At 47.9% G+C, this 17,307-nt stretch overlaps 1 protein-coding gene across 2 annotated transcripts in view; it reads left to right on the top strand.

The window, feature by feature from the left end:
• The first annotated feature begins 4,500 nt into the window (after positions 1-4,500).
• The window catches only part of LIMD1 (LIM domains containing 1), a 33,916-nt gene continuing 21,109 nt past the window's right edge, over positions 4,501-17,307 (top strand). For both annotated transcript variants that reach the window (XM_026842714.1, XM_026842715.1), the window contains exons 1-2: positions 4,501-5,075; positions 15,591-15,692. In XM_026842714.1, coding sequence (XP_026698515.1) covers positions 4,529-5,075; positions 15,591-15,692 — 649 coding nt within the window. In that variant the 5' untranslated portion in view covers positions 4,501-4,528. The remainder of the gene's footprint in view (positions 5,076-15,590; positions 15,693-17,307) is intronic.

Here is a 17,307-nt window from a genome sequence, read left to right on the forward strand (position 1 = left end):
GTGCTAGGATGGCTTTCAGCGTGCTGGCTGGATGCACACAGGCAGCTGCAGCACTGAGAGCCAGGTCTGCCCTGGGAAAAAGAAGGATCTGCTTTTCAGCAACCACATGCAAAGGGCTCCTGAGCATTTTTATCCCTGTAGTGTGAAAACTGACAGCTGCAGCTATTGGCTGCAGGAAGAAATTGTTAACCACCCTGGGAGTGCCAACGTGGTGCTGCTGCAGTTGGGAGTTACTTTTCAGCACTGTCGTAAGTATGTTGGGTTTCTTCCTAGCTTTCACCAGATTTTTCTAATTACTCTGAAGCTTGTGGTGCCCTGAAAGAAGTGAAATTTTGTTAACCACAGCATGACTAAGGATCTCCAGTAAGATGATGCTGTCCCGTTTCTTGGGCCAGTAGGAGCAAGACATGACCAACAGTGCCTGCCCCAGGGAGGTTAAGAGCTGAGGTGGATGGGACTGAGAAGTTGTGAAAGGAGAGACCTGGAGGTGAAGTCACATCTGCAAGGTCATCACAGACCAGAGACATAAGCACATCTTATGTTTGTCCTTCACACTGCCCCTTTTGGGTAAATCTGTGTTTATTATTTGCTTAAACATGGATTAACATTGCTCATTTAGAGGTAGTTAAAGGGTGATGCTGCTTTAAAACTGATCTGTCACAATCACAGGGTAATGCCTGAAGCCAACTGGCCTGATATGTCATTTTCCTTGGACAATGACTTTCCCTCCTCAGCCACTAATAGTGGTTTTGGGTGGCTTTGCTGCCTTTCTCACTGCAAGGTGAAGGGAGCAGGTCCTGCTAGTGGATGCTGTCAAGGGTGTGAAACTCAGTTTTCACTTCTTATTCTGTTACCAAAATAGGTTTACATCAAAATGTGGTGAGATTTGAGAGTCCCTAGATGAACACACAACACCCTTTGTGAACCTGCTGTGCTGAAGTCTCCCTGCAGTCCCTCCCCACCACCACCACTGTGCATCTGCTCTGTTGCTGCTATTCCCACCCCCTGTCACGCAGGTCTGTGCCTGGAGGGTCCCAGAGGCTTCCTTGTGAGGTAGAAATCCTCACCCTGTGCTCTCTGCCCGGCTCAGATTTTGGGTTGGAGCCCCACATTGGGCTGCGGGTGGAAACGTACTTGGCTGTACTGGCAAGAGACTGAGCTGAACAGCCAAGTGTGATCATCTTCTCTCTCCTCTGGAGCTCCAGAGCTGACCCTGGTCTTTAGATGATGGTGATGGCAGGAAAGCCTGGGTGTGAGAGGAGCTTGGACTTGTACTTGGGATGGCTTATAGCCAGAAGTTCACTGTGTGTGCTTCCCCTTGCTCTCCTTTGCCCCACAGGCCACCTGAGAGTCAGCCCCCCTCCACTGCTGCCACCAGCAGGTGTCCTCCCCTTAAACCTGACTTCTTTCTTGCCTTGTCCTCCAAGAAGTGAGAGGAACATTTGGGCAGGATATGTGGTCTGTAGGTAGCACCTGCGTTGGGTCTCTGTTGAGACATGGCTGACAGAGGGAAGAGAGGTAGGTGTCAGGTAGTCCTGCTCTGTTTCAGTGGGAAATCCTTAGGGCCTTAAGTAGATGTGATTGGGGTCTGCAAGCAATGAAGATTTAAAGGAAAACACACGTCTTCAGTTAGCCCCTCACATCAGTTGCAACCAACAAGCTTATTTTATGCAGTAAGTAGCAGAAACTATTGGTCTGTGAATGGCCCTGAACACCATTTACTACCACCCAGGCTTTTGGGAGGGTCCTTAAGTGGTTTTAAATGTACATAAAGGTTGTGGGGAAGGATGAGAGAAGGAGATGTTGCTGTAGTCAGATAGGGCTGTTCTTGTGCAAAAGGCTTTTGCTGTGGAGGTTTGGTGACCATCGTGACCCTGTTAACACCCTGTAATCTCTCAGGGCGAGTGATGCTGATGTCACTTAGATCTTCTGGCTTCAGTGGACCACCTGGTCCTAAGCTGCTGAGCCACCATGCAGAATTACAGGAGTGGTCACCCAGCCGGTGACCCCAGCCGCCCTGCTGGGTCCCACTTCTGACCTCTCTCCCTCTCTCTCTTCCAGGGACCTGTGTGAAGTGCAGCAAGGGGGTGTATGGAGCAAACCAGGCTTGCCAGGCCATGGGCAACCTCTACCATGACGGCTGCTTCACCTGCGGAGCCTGCAGTGAGTACCCTGTGCCTGGCCTGCCGCCAGTGCAGGGCCCTGGGGAAAACTCTTTGGGCTTAACATTTTTCTGGTGTAAAGGGGGGAAAAAAAATAGGTGGTTATTGAATTATCTCACAGCTGGAGTTTGCCACAGCTATATGTCTTGGTGGTGGTGGTGGTTGCTGTTTGGTTTTGAATGGATTTTTGCAAGGCATGTAGAAAAGATATTTAGATTGTGCCCAGCCATCTGCCTTCTGGTATGGGGGAGATTGTTTTCATTCCTCTGCCTCTCAGTTATAGCCACATTTTCTTACATGTAGAGGTTTTTTTATTTGTCACGTCAGACTTCACAGCTGCTCTGGCCTTTCAGTCTGCAGACCCCAGGGAGAGCCACTGGGTCAGCACCGTGTCAAGGGTGCAGGCAGGGTAGGAGAGTATCAATAGTAGGCTCTGCAAGTGCTGGAAACACCTTTTCAGATAGGGCTGCTGCATGGTCAGTCCATTGATGGTGTTTTCACTGCGTGCATTATTTTTACTTGCTAAAATAATTTTGCCCTTCTGAGGGACAAAGCATCTAAGTACAGGAATGACCCAGATTACACATCTTTCTTGTTCTTTCTCTGGAGAAATGGAGCCGTGCCCCGAGATGGAGGGGCATGTCTCTGCTAGCTTGCTCTCTGGTTGCAGGAAGTGAGCTAGTTATTGTGCCAGAGGTATCAGGCTGGGAGCAGTGATGATCAGCCCTGTGAAATCTGCCTGAGAAGTGGGGAAAATAGTTCAGCTGGCCCTGCTGAGCTCCCTGCCGCTTGTCAGACCCACATCTGAAGCTTGCTGGAGTGTACAGCATACTGCAATGTATGGATCCTCTTAAGTGGCTTTTCAAGGAGGCCTCTGATGGAGCTGGGGTGAGGAACAGGCCTCTTGATTTCAAATCCTGGCTGTGTTTGTAAGGCAGTGTTTTTTCTGTTTGGTTATGTTTAGTTAGAGGGCTAGTAGCATATTTTTAGAAACGTAGCTGTATATGTGGTGGCAGAAAAAAATAATAATCCTTCTGGTGCTTTTGGATATGTTAGTATGGTTTTCCCAGATGAATCTTAGGGTTTTTTTCTTGCGTTGTATTTAAAGTTGTAAACTCATCAGAACTGCATGTGTTTTATTTGGAGCTGTAAAGTGGGAATAAATATAGAAACATGTGTATGCTTTTTAATAATAGCTGAACCTTGAACTCTGCTCATTTCCCAGCTGTCTGACACCAGCTGCCTTGCCTCACCTATGTTTTCAGTAGACAACCTCACCGTCATCTGACTGAAGACTGGAAAACTAAAAAGAAAAAGTGATGTTTGCATATGGTGGCAGTGTCCTAAAGGCTCAGAAATCAGTGGCTCATCTTTTGTCCTCTCTTATAAATTAATTCAAAACCTTCTTCTGGAGAGAGGATTCCTGGCTGCAGCCAGGGCTTTGCTTCAGGGACCTCTCACCCTCCATGGCCAGGCGGTCTCCAAATTGACCTTGCACACAACGGTCCTGTTAAAAATAATCCGGCAGCAGGTTCGAGCTGTCTTAAATTTCTAAAATCACTACCGTGCAACTGGTGCTTCAGAAAGCAACACTTTTGATTCTCCTTTTAGAACAAATTTTACCATCTTTATTTGGAGAGCAGCGGTAGAGAGGTACTTGTGGTTGCGGTGGGTACTCCTGTTTGTGTTTGGCTAAAAAATAGCTTAATCCCATTTCTAATGAGGTGGATTGGTGAGGGCTGAAAGAATAGCTATTTACTGCTTATTCTAAAAGGCAACCCTTTCGGAAGGTTTCCAACGCAAGACAAAAAGGTGTGGGTGTCAGGTGAGACTTAGAAAGATGGAAAGAAGCTAAGTTTAGCCAAGTGAAGCTCATTTTCTGTTTTACCCAGGCTGTAACTGAGAAATGTGCTGAGAAGATTTGCTGGGGCAAAGGATTTCAAATGGAAAGTAAAAAAAAAAAAAGGCAATGTCTAGTGAAAGTGATAGGGGGGGAAAAAAAAGAAAGGGAGAGAGCAATAATAATATTTTTCCAAGCAGAAATACTGTTTTTCCATATGAGATTAAAAAGGGGAATGCAAGTCATGGGAGTATAAACAAGACTAATTTGGCTTGTTAAATGCAGGAGAGTAGCCACTCATGAAAGCTCAAGCCCCAGCTTCCTGCTGGGGCAGTGGCCGTACTAAGATGGAAGTCAGATGCTGTTGCAGCTGGTGCAGGTGGATGGAGAGGAGGGTGTGTGGTGGTGGGATTCCCAGTGCTCAGCGCTGCCTGAGGGAAGCCCATGCTGCAGTGGGGTTTCCCACTCCTGCACACACCTCTGAGTGGCAAGGCTTGCAAGAACCCCCCCGGCACTCCCGGTGGGGATGGAGGAGGGGGCACCAGGTGCCCTGCCGCAGCCGAGGTCCTCTTCCTTCTCGACCCCCTCGGTGCAGCCGGCCCGGGGGTTTTCAGGCCCTGCTGAGCCCTGTGGTCCCAGGACCGGAGGGGACAGCAGCCAGCTGTGGTACCAGGGCGTCCTGCTGTCCTTTCCCCCCGGCTCCACACCCGCCCCGAGCGTGGACTGCCAGCACACCGCTGCCTACCCCAGCCCAAGCGGGCACTACGTGGCCCACGGTCAAAACCACCGGCCCAACGGCAGCAGCGCAAACCCCGAGTCGGGCTCCTCACGCCTGGCCTCGCGCGGGCTGATGGCTCCAGATGCTCCACAACCGCTTTTCCCCGAGAGCGTGAGTGGCCCACGGCTGGATGCTGGTCACCAGGAGGGCTCCGGCATGACGAAAGTGAAGCTGCCCTGCCAGACCCTCCTTCCGCAGCCAGAGCAAGGGCCGTCGGCGGCTGAGCTGAAGCTGGAGGCACTGACCCAGCGCCTGGAGCAGGAGATGGATGCTCGGCCGAAGGCCGATTACTTCGGTAAGGAGGCAGTCGGCCAGTCGGTGTGAAAAGGGTTTGTTGCGAAGTGTCACTGCAGGGTTCACACCTGCAGGGTTGCGCTTGACCATTCGCCTGCTTCATTATTCTTTATCATCTGCTCGGGGTGGGGTTTGTAATTTAAATTTTACTTATCACAAGGGCTGGAAGCTCTTCCTCCTGTGACACTTTTGTCCTTATTCCTACCTCTTAAATTTTAAAGCAAAGGTAATTTAGCAGCTTTGGGGAGGACAGTGCTGAGAAGAAGCCGGAGCAGCATCATTTGAAGTGCTCTTCGTTGCTGACAGGGAGGCACTTAACTTTGCTTGACAGTACTCTTAAAACGTGGAGAACCAGTACACTGCCTGGCCACGTGTGGGTGGGAAGGCAGCAGCCGTCCAGCCTGCGAAGGAGTCGCGCCTCTGTACGCCACAGGCATGGAGAAGGGTACAGAGCTCGGGGGATGCTTGGTGGTACACCCCACGGAGGTGGCCACAGCCGGGCGTGCTTGCGGGGTCTCTTGAAGAGGAGTTGCTTGGGGATGGGAAGGGTGGTGGTTTTCCAGACTTGCTAGGATTTCCCCCTACCCCCAGGTGCTGTCCCCATCAGCTGTGAAAGGATCAGTGCATCCTGAAGACAGCGGAAGAACAGGCGGTAGGCATGTACCTCCCTAAATCTCGGGTCTGCGAGTAGTCCAGACCACCAGAGGTTACTGCTGGCACTTGGCAGTGAAAAGGGGCAGCTTGCATGTGAGGATCTCCCAATGAGAATATTAAATGTCCTGCTGGATTGAACCGATTTACTATCCCAGGATGGCAGGTCAGGGGCAAATTGAGCATTTCCTTTCCCTGCCGGGCCACTTTGCAAATGAATAGCAGATAAGATAGTTCGGCTTCTGGGGGAAGAAAACCCGAAGCTACTGGGAAGGCTGAGAATTCCGCGGCTAATTTAATGAACGACAGGAGCAGGTCTAGCGTGTGGATTTGCCTCACTGTTTTAAAAGACCCACGGTCACAGAAGCAGAGCTAGATTAAACTCTTCAGCCTGGTGCTGAGGAGGGGTTTGCATCTCAGGCTGCACAGGTGCCGTTGCACGGGCTCCTGTCCAGTGGGGTCGGTGGGTGGCTTAGCAGTGGTCTGCACGCACAGGAGCAACCATGGGCTTCAACGCCGAGCTTCGGGGACATAGCTGGAGGAACCACCGAGTGCTCAGTTGCGAATTGCATATCAAAATGTGTTTCTTGGCATAAGGCGGTGGTACTTGCCCACAGAGGGCTGTGCTGGGATTGTTTATCTTAGTATTTGAGACTGGATTCAGCCTTGCGGCAGGGCAGATGCATTTTTATTCAGTCGCAGAGAAGTGATGTGTTGAGTTGCTGTACTTGGAGCGTTTTGGCCTGAAAACATGTTTGGGCACTTCGCATCCCATACGGGTAGCCTGTGGTTTGAATGAGCTCAAGGAGTCTTGTCTCTTGGGGGGGGGGCTGGCTGGACGCCGTGACAAGGAGCTGATAATGGAGATGGGGTTGGGACAACAGTCTCCTGGGAAACAGTGCTCAAAAATGGGAATATATTTTGCTGGAGGTGGCATTCAGCTCCCCCGGAGAGGTGTCAAGGGTCTCTTCAACAGACCCTGCTGCGTGTGTCTTCTCTTCACGGGGCAAGTAAACCAGCTGTATCATACCTCGTCCAAAATGTGCATGGAGATGGGGTGAGAAAGCAGAGGCACCGAGTCAGTGGTTAGATTTTTACATTTTTGTCACAAAACAGGAGGTAGCATTGAGGGGGGCTTTAATCATGTGGGGAAATTTGTAGTGAAGCAGGAGTAATTCTGACAGCATGGAGAGTCCTGCTGGTCAGTGAGTTACCGGTGAGCCCTGGTGAGGGAGAAGAGATGGGGAGATCCTTGGTGCAGTCTTTTGACATCCTACTGGCAGGAGGTCTTACACCTGGGTGTAGTCTCTGAGAAATTCTGAAAACAGGAGAGAGAGAGAGAAAAACAATGCAGTCATGGCAGAGAAAGAAGAAAAGTTTTGTGGAACCTCAACTCTGGGGAATACTCAGCAGATCTCCCCTGTGGAGGACCAAGGAGCAGGAAGGGGCAAGTACCAAGGTCTTTTTATTCTGGGCCACTTCCCCCTTTCTTTCTCACTTTTATTTTCTTTTTTGTCACACTTACTTCCTTTGGAGGAATGCAGGACCCAGCTGGTCTTCTGATATGCCCTACCTTCAAGCTAGCACACTTCAGAATTGAAAATAAATACTACTGCAATAGTGATAAAAAGGATCAACAGTTTAGTTTGTTGCAGGTTTTCCTCCAGTGAAGGGAAGTCTAATGCAGCAGCTTTGCAGTACATCAGAGCCAGGAAATGAAACCAGGACTGGTGTGCATATGACCAATTTATTTTATCTGAAATGCCTGCAGCTCTCCTAGTTTTGGATGCTGCTTTTGTAACAAGAGGATTTTTTTTTTTAAGATGGATTTGTCTGTCTTGTTAACATACAGTCCCTTTGGTCTATCTCAGTTTAGACCAGATATTTATCATGAACAACTAATTCTAGTCACAGTAAATGAGCCTGCTTATTCCTTCACTATATGAAAATGAGTATTTGTAAATGAAAGCCTAGGAAAGGATAAGCTACAGACTAGGTATAACATAGGTAGGATGCTCTGCTGAGGACTAACAGTCAATCTGGTTATCTGTCAACACCAGCTTGCTGTACAAAATACTTTTGTCTGCTCAGGGTATGTATAATAAGTGAAAAGAAAGAAGCAAACAAAGCCAAAGCCAAGAATTTTTTTTTTTTTTAATTGTGGCCTATGTGTGAGCAGTATGGGCTACACGTGTCCCTGGAGGAATTTGGGTTCTCCAAGAGTGCTTTTGAAGTGCTGACTTGATTTATGTGGGTTGTCAAATAGGACATAGGGAGTCTCAGGTATCACCCAGGTCTTAAGCCTGGGGAGGGAAATCCTGAAATTGCTCCCTGGAGTGGCTGGTTCCCATGCAGCAGAGAAGGGGCCCCATGTCCCTGGGAGGTGTTGGTGGAAGGCAATTTAAGTTGTATTCAGATTTTTGGTGTACCATTTCCAGGGAACATCCAGGAGTGAGGTGCCTGAATCCCACTGATTTTCCATGGTGTTCCTTTGGATGCAGCAGCCTTCATCTCCACTTGCTGAAGGGAAGATTAATTAAATAGGAGTGAATGGGGGAGTTGCAACACCTCTGCTAGCACGCCCCAGTGTAACGCAGATGTTTTGAATTAGGTGAGGCAGCACAATGGTGCCGGACGAGTTTTTAGGTAGGAGCTGGGCAGGTGCACAGTCAAACTGACCATCTGCCTGCACTGCCTGGAAGGGACTTGGTAGGGGTGAGGCCTGGCTGAGGGGCTGTGGAGTCTGCAGGGAGGTTTTACCATTTATTTTAGCAGAGCCTGTGGTACCACACAGTTCCTTGGTCTGCAGGCACAGATGGGTGCTTTTAGAGGTGTCATGTGTAGCACATGTTTTCACCAGTGCTTATTTAATATAGCTAGATGGAAATCTCCATCTGATGAAGACTATCTACAACTTTACCAAAAGCTTTTTTAAAACATTTTTTATAAATTGTTTTCTAGTTATATTTGTTAGGTGTTGAGTTCTGGCTTCCTTATTATTTAGAGCAGAGCTGATGATAAGCTCCATATATTTTAGGAGAGCCTCAGGCATCTTGTTTTGCAGTGAAACACTGGGATGCTTCCCAGCAGTCAGGCAGAGGAGATTTCATTAGGTAAATCTCTGAAGCCTGCAGAGACCTGGAACCCCAGCACCTTTGAATGGGTATGATCAACTTGAAGGCCAGCAGCGCTCTTTCAGAGTCTTGTGCATAGTGAAGTTAGTGTTTTACCACTGCTGAAACCACAATTTGTTTAACTTTTAAGGCTGTACGCGCCTGTGGACTTTACCAAGCCTCACTGATGATGGTGCCCCAGGATGCTTTGGCAGCAATGATGGTAGTTTCAGGGCTGATGAGTGGAGAATTTCTGATTAAAATGAAAGTTCTTCTAAGGTTTGTATGGTACATGGGTGTTGATAACATTTCCACTGGGAATGAGCGGAGGCAACCCTTGCTGCCTGCTCCTGGGAGACCACAGCTGGAAGGAGATGCCTGCCTGAGGAGGGGGAGGCAGGGTGAAACGTGTCCTGGTGGAAGAAGGAAAGCTGGAAGGATCATGGCACATGGACTAGTGGGTGTGTGCAGATTTCAAAGTTTATCTCATTGCAAGGAATCAAGCAAATAAGTAGTTGCCTGGGATATGGCTCCTCAAGATTACAGCAGTATGCGCTTCTCCTCCCTTCCTCTTGGGAGCTCAGCTGGGTTTGCAAGCTAAGAAAAAATCTACCAAAAGGGAAGAAGAGGAAGGAGTTGAGGCAGAAGATCGATAGGTCTTTCGGACAGGATACTGTGGCAGTGGTGACTGAAGGGAATAAGGACCCTCATTCATATGGCACTGGAGTTAACATAATCTCTGACATCACTATAATGTACTTAAACTGTCACTGATGTGATCTTGATGGCATTGTTATACTTCACTGCCAGTGTATACATGACTGTCTACAGCAAAGATGGGGGTCAAGAACATGGCATACAAAAAGGTACACAAAAATTGCATTTACCAACTCTGTGGTTCTTTGGGCAGGGAGTACCTGTACACCTTTGCTACCATTGATTGACAACCCAGTCACCCAGTGGTGGACGGGACCAAATTGCCAGGGTTTCCAGGTACTTGATCTCATATGGGCCTCCAAATATCCTTGAAATCAGCTCTCCAGCAAGAGCGATTGCACAGTAGTGGATAACAACATAGTGAGGCACACAGTGTGTCTAGTTTAGAGTTTGATGTAGAAATGACTTGGTTAAGGTCAGCCACGGGGACGTGGCATCAGGTTCTGGAGAAGGTCTGAAGTAAAACCTGAAGAACTGACCATCACATTGGTTATGACAGGGTGAAGTCTTTTCTCAGCAGACAGTCTTTGAAAAATGTGTGTGCACAAGTGGAGGGCTTGGTTCTCCTGAAATAAATGGGTGGGTTAGAAATGCAGAAGTTGTACCTTCATGAGGGTCCTCCCCGTCAGAGTGGGAAAGGGGGACAAGTTAAGAGGAAAGCTGGTGTGTGCTCTGATGAGGGGGAACCTTTGTGAAGGTTCAGCTTCTGCCAAGAAGCATTGGGGTTTACTTCTGGATTAGCCACATGTGTGTCTGAGCAGATGGGAAAGATGATACCAGAGGTATTTTACATACAGAGGCTCTGCGGGTTTCTTTCAAATGCAACTGCTGGTTCTTCAGCATAAATCCAGCCTCCTATAAGGGGGTGTGTGCATGCAAAAAAAGTTATGTGTGATGGAGAAGAGTCAAGGTGATCATGGAAATGTGACTTGCATGGAGTAAGTGGAAAGGGCAGGACAGACTTACCCTTACAAGTACTGTTTCTGGATTAGCTACGTACACAGACACATACCACAAGAACCATCGTGCCACTTCATTCCTCTTACCTGGGACCGGATTGACATGGCAAGGAAATCTCACCACTGAAGCAGCACACCATCACATTTGGCCCTCCAAAATTAAGTGACAACCTTAGCAAACCTAACAGGAACGTGTAGGAGGGCTCGGCTGTCCTTGGATGTTGCTGAGAAGGGGGATGCTGCTGGAAAAAAAACAAAACTCTGTTCTTGAGTTGTAGATAGATGATGTCTGGCATGTGGAAATAAATCATACCAATCAGTCCCAGAAAATGCTGCTGTTCAGCATGGTTTGCATTGAATTTTTAGCAAGCGAGATACAGTAAGTAGCAGCTCCTTCTGGTGAGTGTGAAATAGCAACACTTAAGAGGAAAAAAAAGTCTCTAAACACTTTGAGTCTGACAGTAAATGGAAATACACTTGTTGAACTTTGAGGGTGGGACTGACATGGCACTGAGTTCACTTTCATTTCTGACAGCCCTTGAGGTCTGCATGGGACCTGTCTGACCTCGTGGTCTGAGGCTGTTCCTGACGGCAGCCCTCCTTCTGGTTTGCAGTGCCGAGATGGGGTATGGTGAGCGCCGGGAAGTGGCTTACAGGGCATGCTTTTGGTCCCAGCTCTGCCCCAAAGGTCCCTTTGTTCAGGCACTCAGCTGCAGTGCAGGCGGGTTGCTTGCCTCATGATGCGAAAGGGAACAGAGATCTCTTTGTTGTGCGGGGCCTGGCTGCCCTGCCAGCAGAAATTGAGCCGAAATCAGCAATTTCCATCCCTTTCCCTTTCCAAATCTTGCTACCCTTCTGCCGGTGTACTCGAGCATGAATTTACCGGTGCTGCGCGTGTGTGGTGCTTCGGGCTTGTCAATCCTGGTGGCTAGAGATAAACCTTTAATTTCACCTTAATAACATTGTCTGAGGTTAAAAGCTGTAATTTTGGAGGAGCTATCAGCTCAGATCAGCGCTTGCATAAGCACTTGTTACATGCAGCAAAGTAACCCAGTGCAGAAATCAGGCATCTTGCTGGTCTGTGGCTACTCAGGATCATTCTGCTTTGAGCTGAGGACAAATTTTTTTGCTAAAAGCTGCTCTATGGCAAGCAGATTACCCAGAGCTGCTGACTAGTGTCAGTGGCATGTGGGGCTGGACTGATGATGCTGACATTTTAACTCTACACCCTGGCTAGCAGAAAGCACGCTCAGCACTGTTTCGGGAAATTGTGATCAGAGCTGGCGTGGAGCAGGGCACAGAGCCCGTTTCACGGCGGGATGAGGTTGGATGTGGCTTGTGTTGTGCTGCCTTCCATCACACTGGCTTCACACACATGTTGCCAAGCTCAGTGAGTGGCTGCTGTCAGCAACAGGTATTGCTTTTTCCTTGCATGGCCTAAGCCAAAAGAACAGGATCATTAAGGCAGCAGGGAGCAAACAGCAGGAAAAAAAAAGTGGAAAGGAAAAATCAATGAAAACCACATTTTTTCCCCTTTCAGGCCAGGTGTGCTGAGAGTCAGAGATTAAGTCCAGAGATGAACTCAAGTATGTTGCTTAAAATACTTCACAATATTGTATTTGGAAGAAGCAAAGACTTATTTCTAGAGTAATTCCAATTGCTAGTGAGATTTAATTGGCTTCCAGGTAAGATTTAGCAGATAGAAGCATAAGCTATACACAGATTTGTCATAATGCCATTTTCCAATTGCCAGCCTTGCCACAGGACATCTATAAATATTTATAGCATGGCTGGCTATTATGTAGTTGGGTAATTTAGCACATTATACGTTTTACAGACAATGTTGTCAATTTATTTTAAAAGCCCTTTCATTCTGTGACTATTTTCCATGTTTTAAGGGCCTAAATATTTAAAGAAGTGGATACAAGAATTAATCTGGGTGTGAAATGGAGCATGTACTGAAAGCAAGGAGGAAGGATGGGGGGAGCAGTCAAGGGGTGGGTGGTAGAGGAAGGTTTGGTTATGGATGTAGGAGCCTGGGCAGCTCCTGCAGGATCTGGCTGGACCATCATCTATCCCATAGAGGGACAGTGCAGGGGCAGTGCCTACGCTCTGAAGCCTAGATGGCATGGACAAGAGACAGCAGAGGCAATTTTTGCCCTTCATGGGATTTGCATTAGGGTATTTTATAGTGGCTTTAGATGCCTGCCAGCACCTTTACTGTGTGCTGTGCCTGCGCTCAGCTGCTGTGCCTTCTGCCTCCTGCTTCTTCTTTGCTGCTCATCCATATTCAGTATCACCCGGCTGCTTTCTGGAAAGGAGGAAATCGGAGCAAGCTGGTGATTTTTTTCTGGATCAGCTGCTCATTGGCACAGAGAAGAGGAAAATGCAGCACTTGCAGTGCAATAAATAGTGGTTCTGTGGAAACCCTGGTGAATGTCGTGGAAAGAAGGTTTCAAGCAGCAAAATCAGCAGGTTTGCTCAAAACTTTCTGCTCTGCATTGCTGTAGTTGAGAGTGAATTTTGTGATGTAGCTGTTAGATCTTGTGTCAGACGACTTCACGGCACCTCATGTTGCCGCTGAATGTGTGAATTTCTGGGAGAACACATCCATTTGAAAAGCCAGATTTTCTTTTCTTTGTCTTGTCTTTTCTGGTTTTTTTGTTTGTTTTTGTTTTGGGGAGGGGTGTGTTTGGTTTGGGGTTTTGTGTGGGTTTTTTGGTTTTTTTTGGTTTTTTTTTTGTTTTTTTTTTTTCTGAGGCTTGTGTGATTTATCTTTTGCTTTCTTAAAATGTTTCTTTCAATAAGTGAGATAAATCTGCTTGGTTCAAAAAGAGCCAGTAAGTGTTGCTAACTTGGTGCCAATCTGCGTGCTGGGGTGGGCCTGCAGCCAAGCTAGCATTTCAGTTCAGGTCGGATTTGGACAAAACAGAGTAACTAATTATTCTCTGCAGCCTTCTCTCCAGGTTTGTGTCAGTTTGGACTCTGGCTCTGAGTGCAGTGTTGCTTGGAGCAGTGCTAGGATGGCTTTCAGCGTGCTGGCTGAATGCACACAGGCAGCTGCAGCACTGAGAGCCAGGTCTGCCCTGGGAAAAAGAAGGATCTGCTTTTCAGCAACCACATGCAAAGGGCTCCTGAGCATTTTTATCCCTGTAGTGTGAAAACTGACAGCTGCAGCTATTGGCTGCAGGAAGAAATTGTTAACTACCCTGGGAGTGCCAACGTGGTGCTGCTGCAGTTGGGAGTTACTTTTCAGCACTGTCGTAAGTATGTTGGGTTTCTTCCTAGCTTTCACCAGATTTTTCTAATTACTCTGAAGCTTGTGGTGCCCTGAAAGAAGTGAAATTTTGTTAACCACAGCATGACTAAGGATCTCCAGTAAGATGATGCTGTCCCGTTTCTTGGGCCAGTAGGAGCAAGACATGACCAACAGTGCCTGCCCCAGGGAGGTTAAGAGCTGAGGTGGATGGGACTGAGAAGTTGTGAAAGGAGAGACCTGGAGGTGAAGTCACATCTGCAAGGTCATCACAGACCAGAGACATAAGCACATCTTATGTTTGTCCTTCACACTGCCCCTTTTGGGTAAATTTGTGTTTATTATTTGCTTAAACATGGATTAACATTGCTCATTTAGAGGTAGTTAAAGGGTGATGCTGCTTTAAAACTGATCTGTCACAATCACAGGGTAATGCCTGAAGCCAACTGGCCTGATATGTCATTTTCCTTGGACAATGACTTTCCCTCCTCAGCCACTAATAGTGGTTTTGGGTGGCTTTGCTGCCTTTCTCACTGCAAGGTGAAGGGAGCAGGTCCTGCTAGTGGATGCTGTCAAGGGTGTGAAACTCAGTTTTCACTTCTTATTCTGTTACCAAAATAGGTTTACATCAAAATGTGGTGAGATTTGAGAGTCCCTAGATGAACACACAACACCCTTTGTGAACCTGCTGTGCTGAAGTCTCCCTGCAGTCCCTCCCCACCACCACCACTGTGCATCTGCTCTGTTGCTGCTATTCCCACCCCCTGTCACGCAGGTCTGTGCCTGGAGGGTCCCAGAGGCTTCCTTGTGAGGTAGAAATCCTCACCCTGTGCTCTCTGCCCGGCTCAGATTTTGGGTTGGAGCCCCACATTGGGCTGCGGGTGGAAACGTACTTGGCTGTACTGGCAAGAGACTGAGCTGAACAGCCAAGTGTGATCATCTTCTCTCTCCTCTGGAGCTCCAGAGCTGACCCTGGTCTTTAGATGATGGTGATGGCAGGAAAGCCTGGGTGTGAGAGGAGCTTGGACTTGTACTTGGGATGGCTTATAGCCAGAAGTTCACTGTGTGTGCTTCCCCCTGCTCTCCTTTGCCCCACAGGCCACCTGAGAGTCAGCCCCCCTCCACTGCTGCCACCAGCAGGTGTCCTCCCCTTAAACCTGACTTCTTTCTTGCCTTGTCCTCCAAGAAGTGAGAGGAACATTTGGGCAGGATATGTGGTCTGTAGGTAGCACCTGCGTTGGGTCTCTGTTGAGACATGGCTGACAGAGGGAAGAGAGGTAGGTGTCAGGTAGTCCTGCTCTGTTTCAGTGGGAAATCCTTAGGGCCTTAAGTAGATGTGATTGGGGTCTGCAAGCAATGAAGATTTAAAGGAAAACACACGTCTTCAGTTAGCCCCTCACATCAGTTGCAACCAACAAGCTTATTTTATGCAGTAAGTAGCAGAAACTATTGGTCTGTGAATGGCCCTGAACACCATTTACTACCACCCAGGCTTTTGGGAGGGTCCTTAAGTGGTTTTAAATGTACATAAAGGTTGTGGGGAAGGATGAGAGAAGGAGATGTTGCTGTAGTCAGATAGGGCTGTTCTTGTGCAAAAGGCTTTTGCTGTGGAGGTTTGGTGACCATCGTGACCCTGTTAACACCCTGTAATCTCTCAGGGCGAGTGATGCTGATGTCACTTAGATCTTCTGGCTTCAGTGGACCACCTGGTCCTAAGCTGCTGAGCCACCATGCAGAATTACAGGAGTGGTCACCCAGCCGGTGACCCCAGCCTCCCTGCTGGGTCCCACTTCTGACCTCTCTCCCTCTCTCTCTTCCAGGGACCTGTGTGAAGTGCAGCAAGGGGGTGTATGGAGCAAACCAGGCTTGCCAGGCCATGGGCAACCTCTACCATGACGGCTGCTTCACCTGCGGAGCCTGCAGTGAGTACCCTGTGCCTGGCCTGCCGCCAGTGCAGGGCCCTGGGGAAAACTCTTTGGGCTTAACATTTTTCTGGTGTAAAGGGGGGAAAAAAATAGGTGGTTATTGAATTATCTCACAGCTGGAGTTTGCCACAGCTATATGTCTTGGTGGTGGTGGTGGTTGCTGTTTGGTTTTGAATGGATTTTTGCAAGGCATGTAGAAAAGATATTTAGATTGTGCCCAGCCATCTGCCTTCTGGTATGGGGGAGATTGTTTTCATTCCTCTGCCTCTCAGTTATAGCCACATTTTCTTACATGTAGAGGTTTTTTTATTTGTCACGTCAGACTTCACAGCTGCTCTGGCCTTTCAGTCTGCAGACCCCAGGGAGAGCCACTGGGTCAGCACCGTGTCAAGGGTGCAGGCAGGGTAGGAGAGTATCAATAGTAGGCTCTGCAAGTGCTGGAAACACCTTTTCAGATAGGGCTGCTGCATGGTCAGTCCATTGATGGTGTTTTCACTGCGTGCATTATTTTTACTTGCTAAAATAATTTTGCCCTTCTGAGGGACAAAGCATCTAAGTACAGGAATGACCCAGATTACACATCTTTCTTGTTCTTTCTCTGGAGAAATGGAGCCGTGCCCCGAGATGGAGGGGCATGTCTCTGCTAGCTTGCTCTCTGGTTGCAGGAAGTGAGCTAGTTATTGTGCCAGAGGTATCAGGCTGGGAGCAGTGATGATCAGCCCTGTGAAATCTGCCTGAGAAGTGGGGAAAATAGTTCAGCTGGCCCTGCTGAGCTCCCTGCCGCTTGTCAGACCCACATCTGAAGCTTGCTGGAGTGTACAGCATACTGCAATGTATGGATCCTCTTAAGTGGCTTTTCAAGGAGGCCTCTGATGGAGCTGGGGTGAGGAACAGGCCTCTTGATTTCAAATCCTGGCTGTGTTTGTAAGGCAGTGTTTTTTCTGTTTGGTTATGTTTAGTTAGAGGGCTAGTAGCATATTTTTAGAAACGTAGCTGTATATGTGGTGGCAGAAAAAAATAATAATCCTTCTGGTGCTTTTGGATATGTTAGTATGGTTTTCCCAGATGAATCTTAGGGTTTTTTTCTTGCGTTGTATTTAAAGTTGTAAACTCATCAGAACTGCATGTGTTTTATTTGGAGCTGTAAAGTGGGAATAAATATAGAAACATGTGTATGCTTTTTAATAATAGCTGAACCTTGAACTCTGCTCATTTCCCAGCTGTCTGACACCAGCTGCCTTGCCTCACCTATGTTTTCAGTAGACAACCTCACCGTCATCTGACTGAAGACTGGAAAACTAAAAAGAAAAAGTGATGTTTGCATATGGTGGCAGTGTCCTAAAGGCTCAGAAATCAGTGGCTCATCTTTTGTCCTCTCTTATAAATTAATTCAAAACCTTCTTCTGGAGAGAGGATTCCTGGCTGCAGCCAGGGCTTTGCTTCAGGGACCTCTCACCCTCCATGGCCAGGCGGTCTCCAAATTGACCTTGCACACAACGGTCCTGTTAAAAATAATCCGGCAGCAGGTTCGAGCTGTCTTAAATTTCTAAAATCACTACCGTGCAACTGGTGCTTCAGAAAGCAACACTTTTGATTCTCCTTTTAGAACAAA

This window comes from Athene cunicularia, assembly GCF_003259725.1.
Source record: "Athene cunicularia isolate RWA chromosome 2 unlocalized genomic scaffold, athCun1 chr2_part1, whole genome shotgun sequence".
NCBI lineage: Eukaryota > Metazoa > Chordata > Aves > Strigiformes > Strigidae > Athene > Athene cunicularia.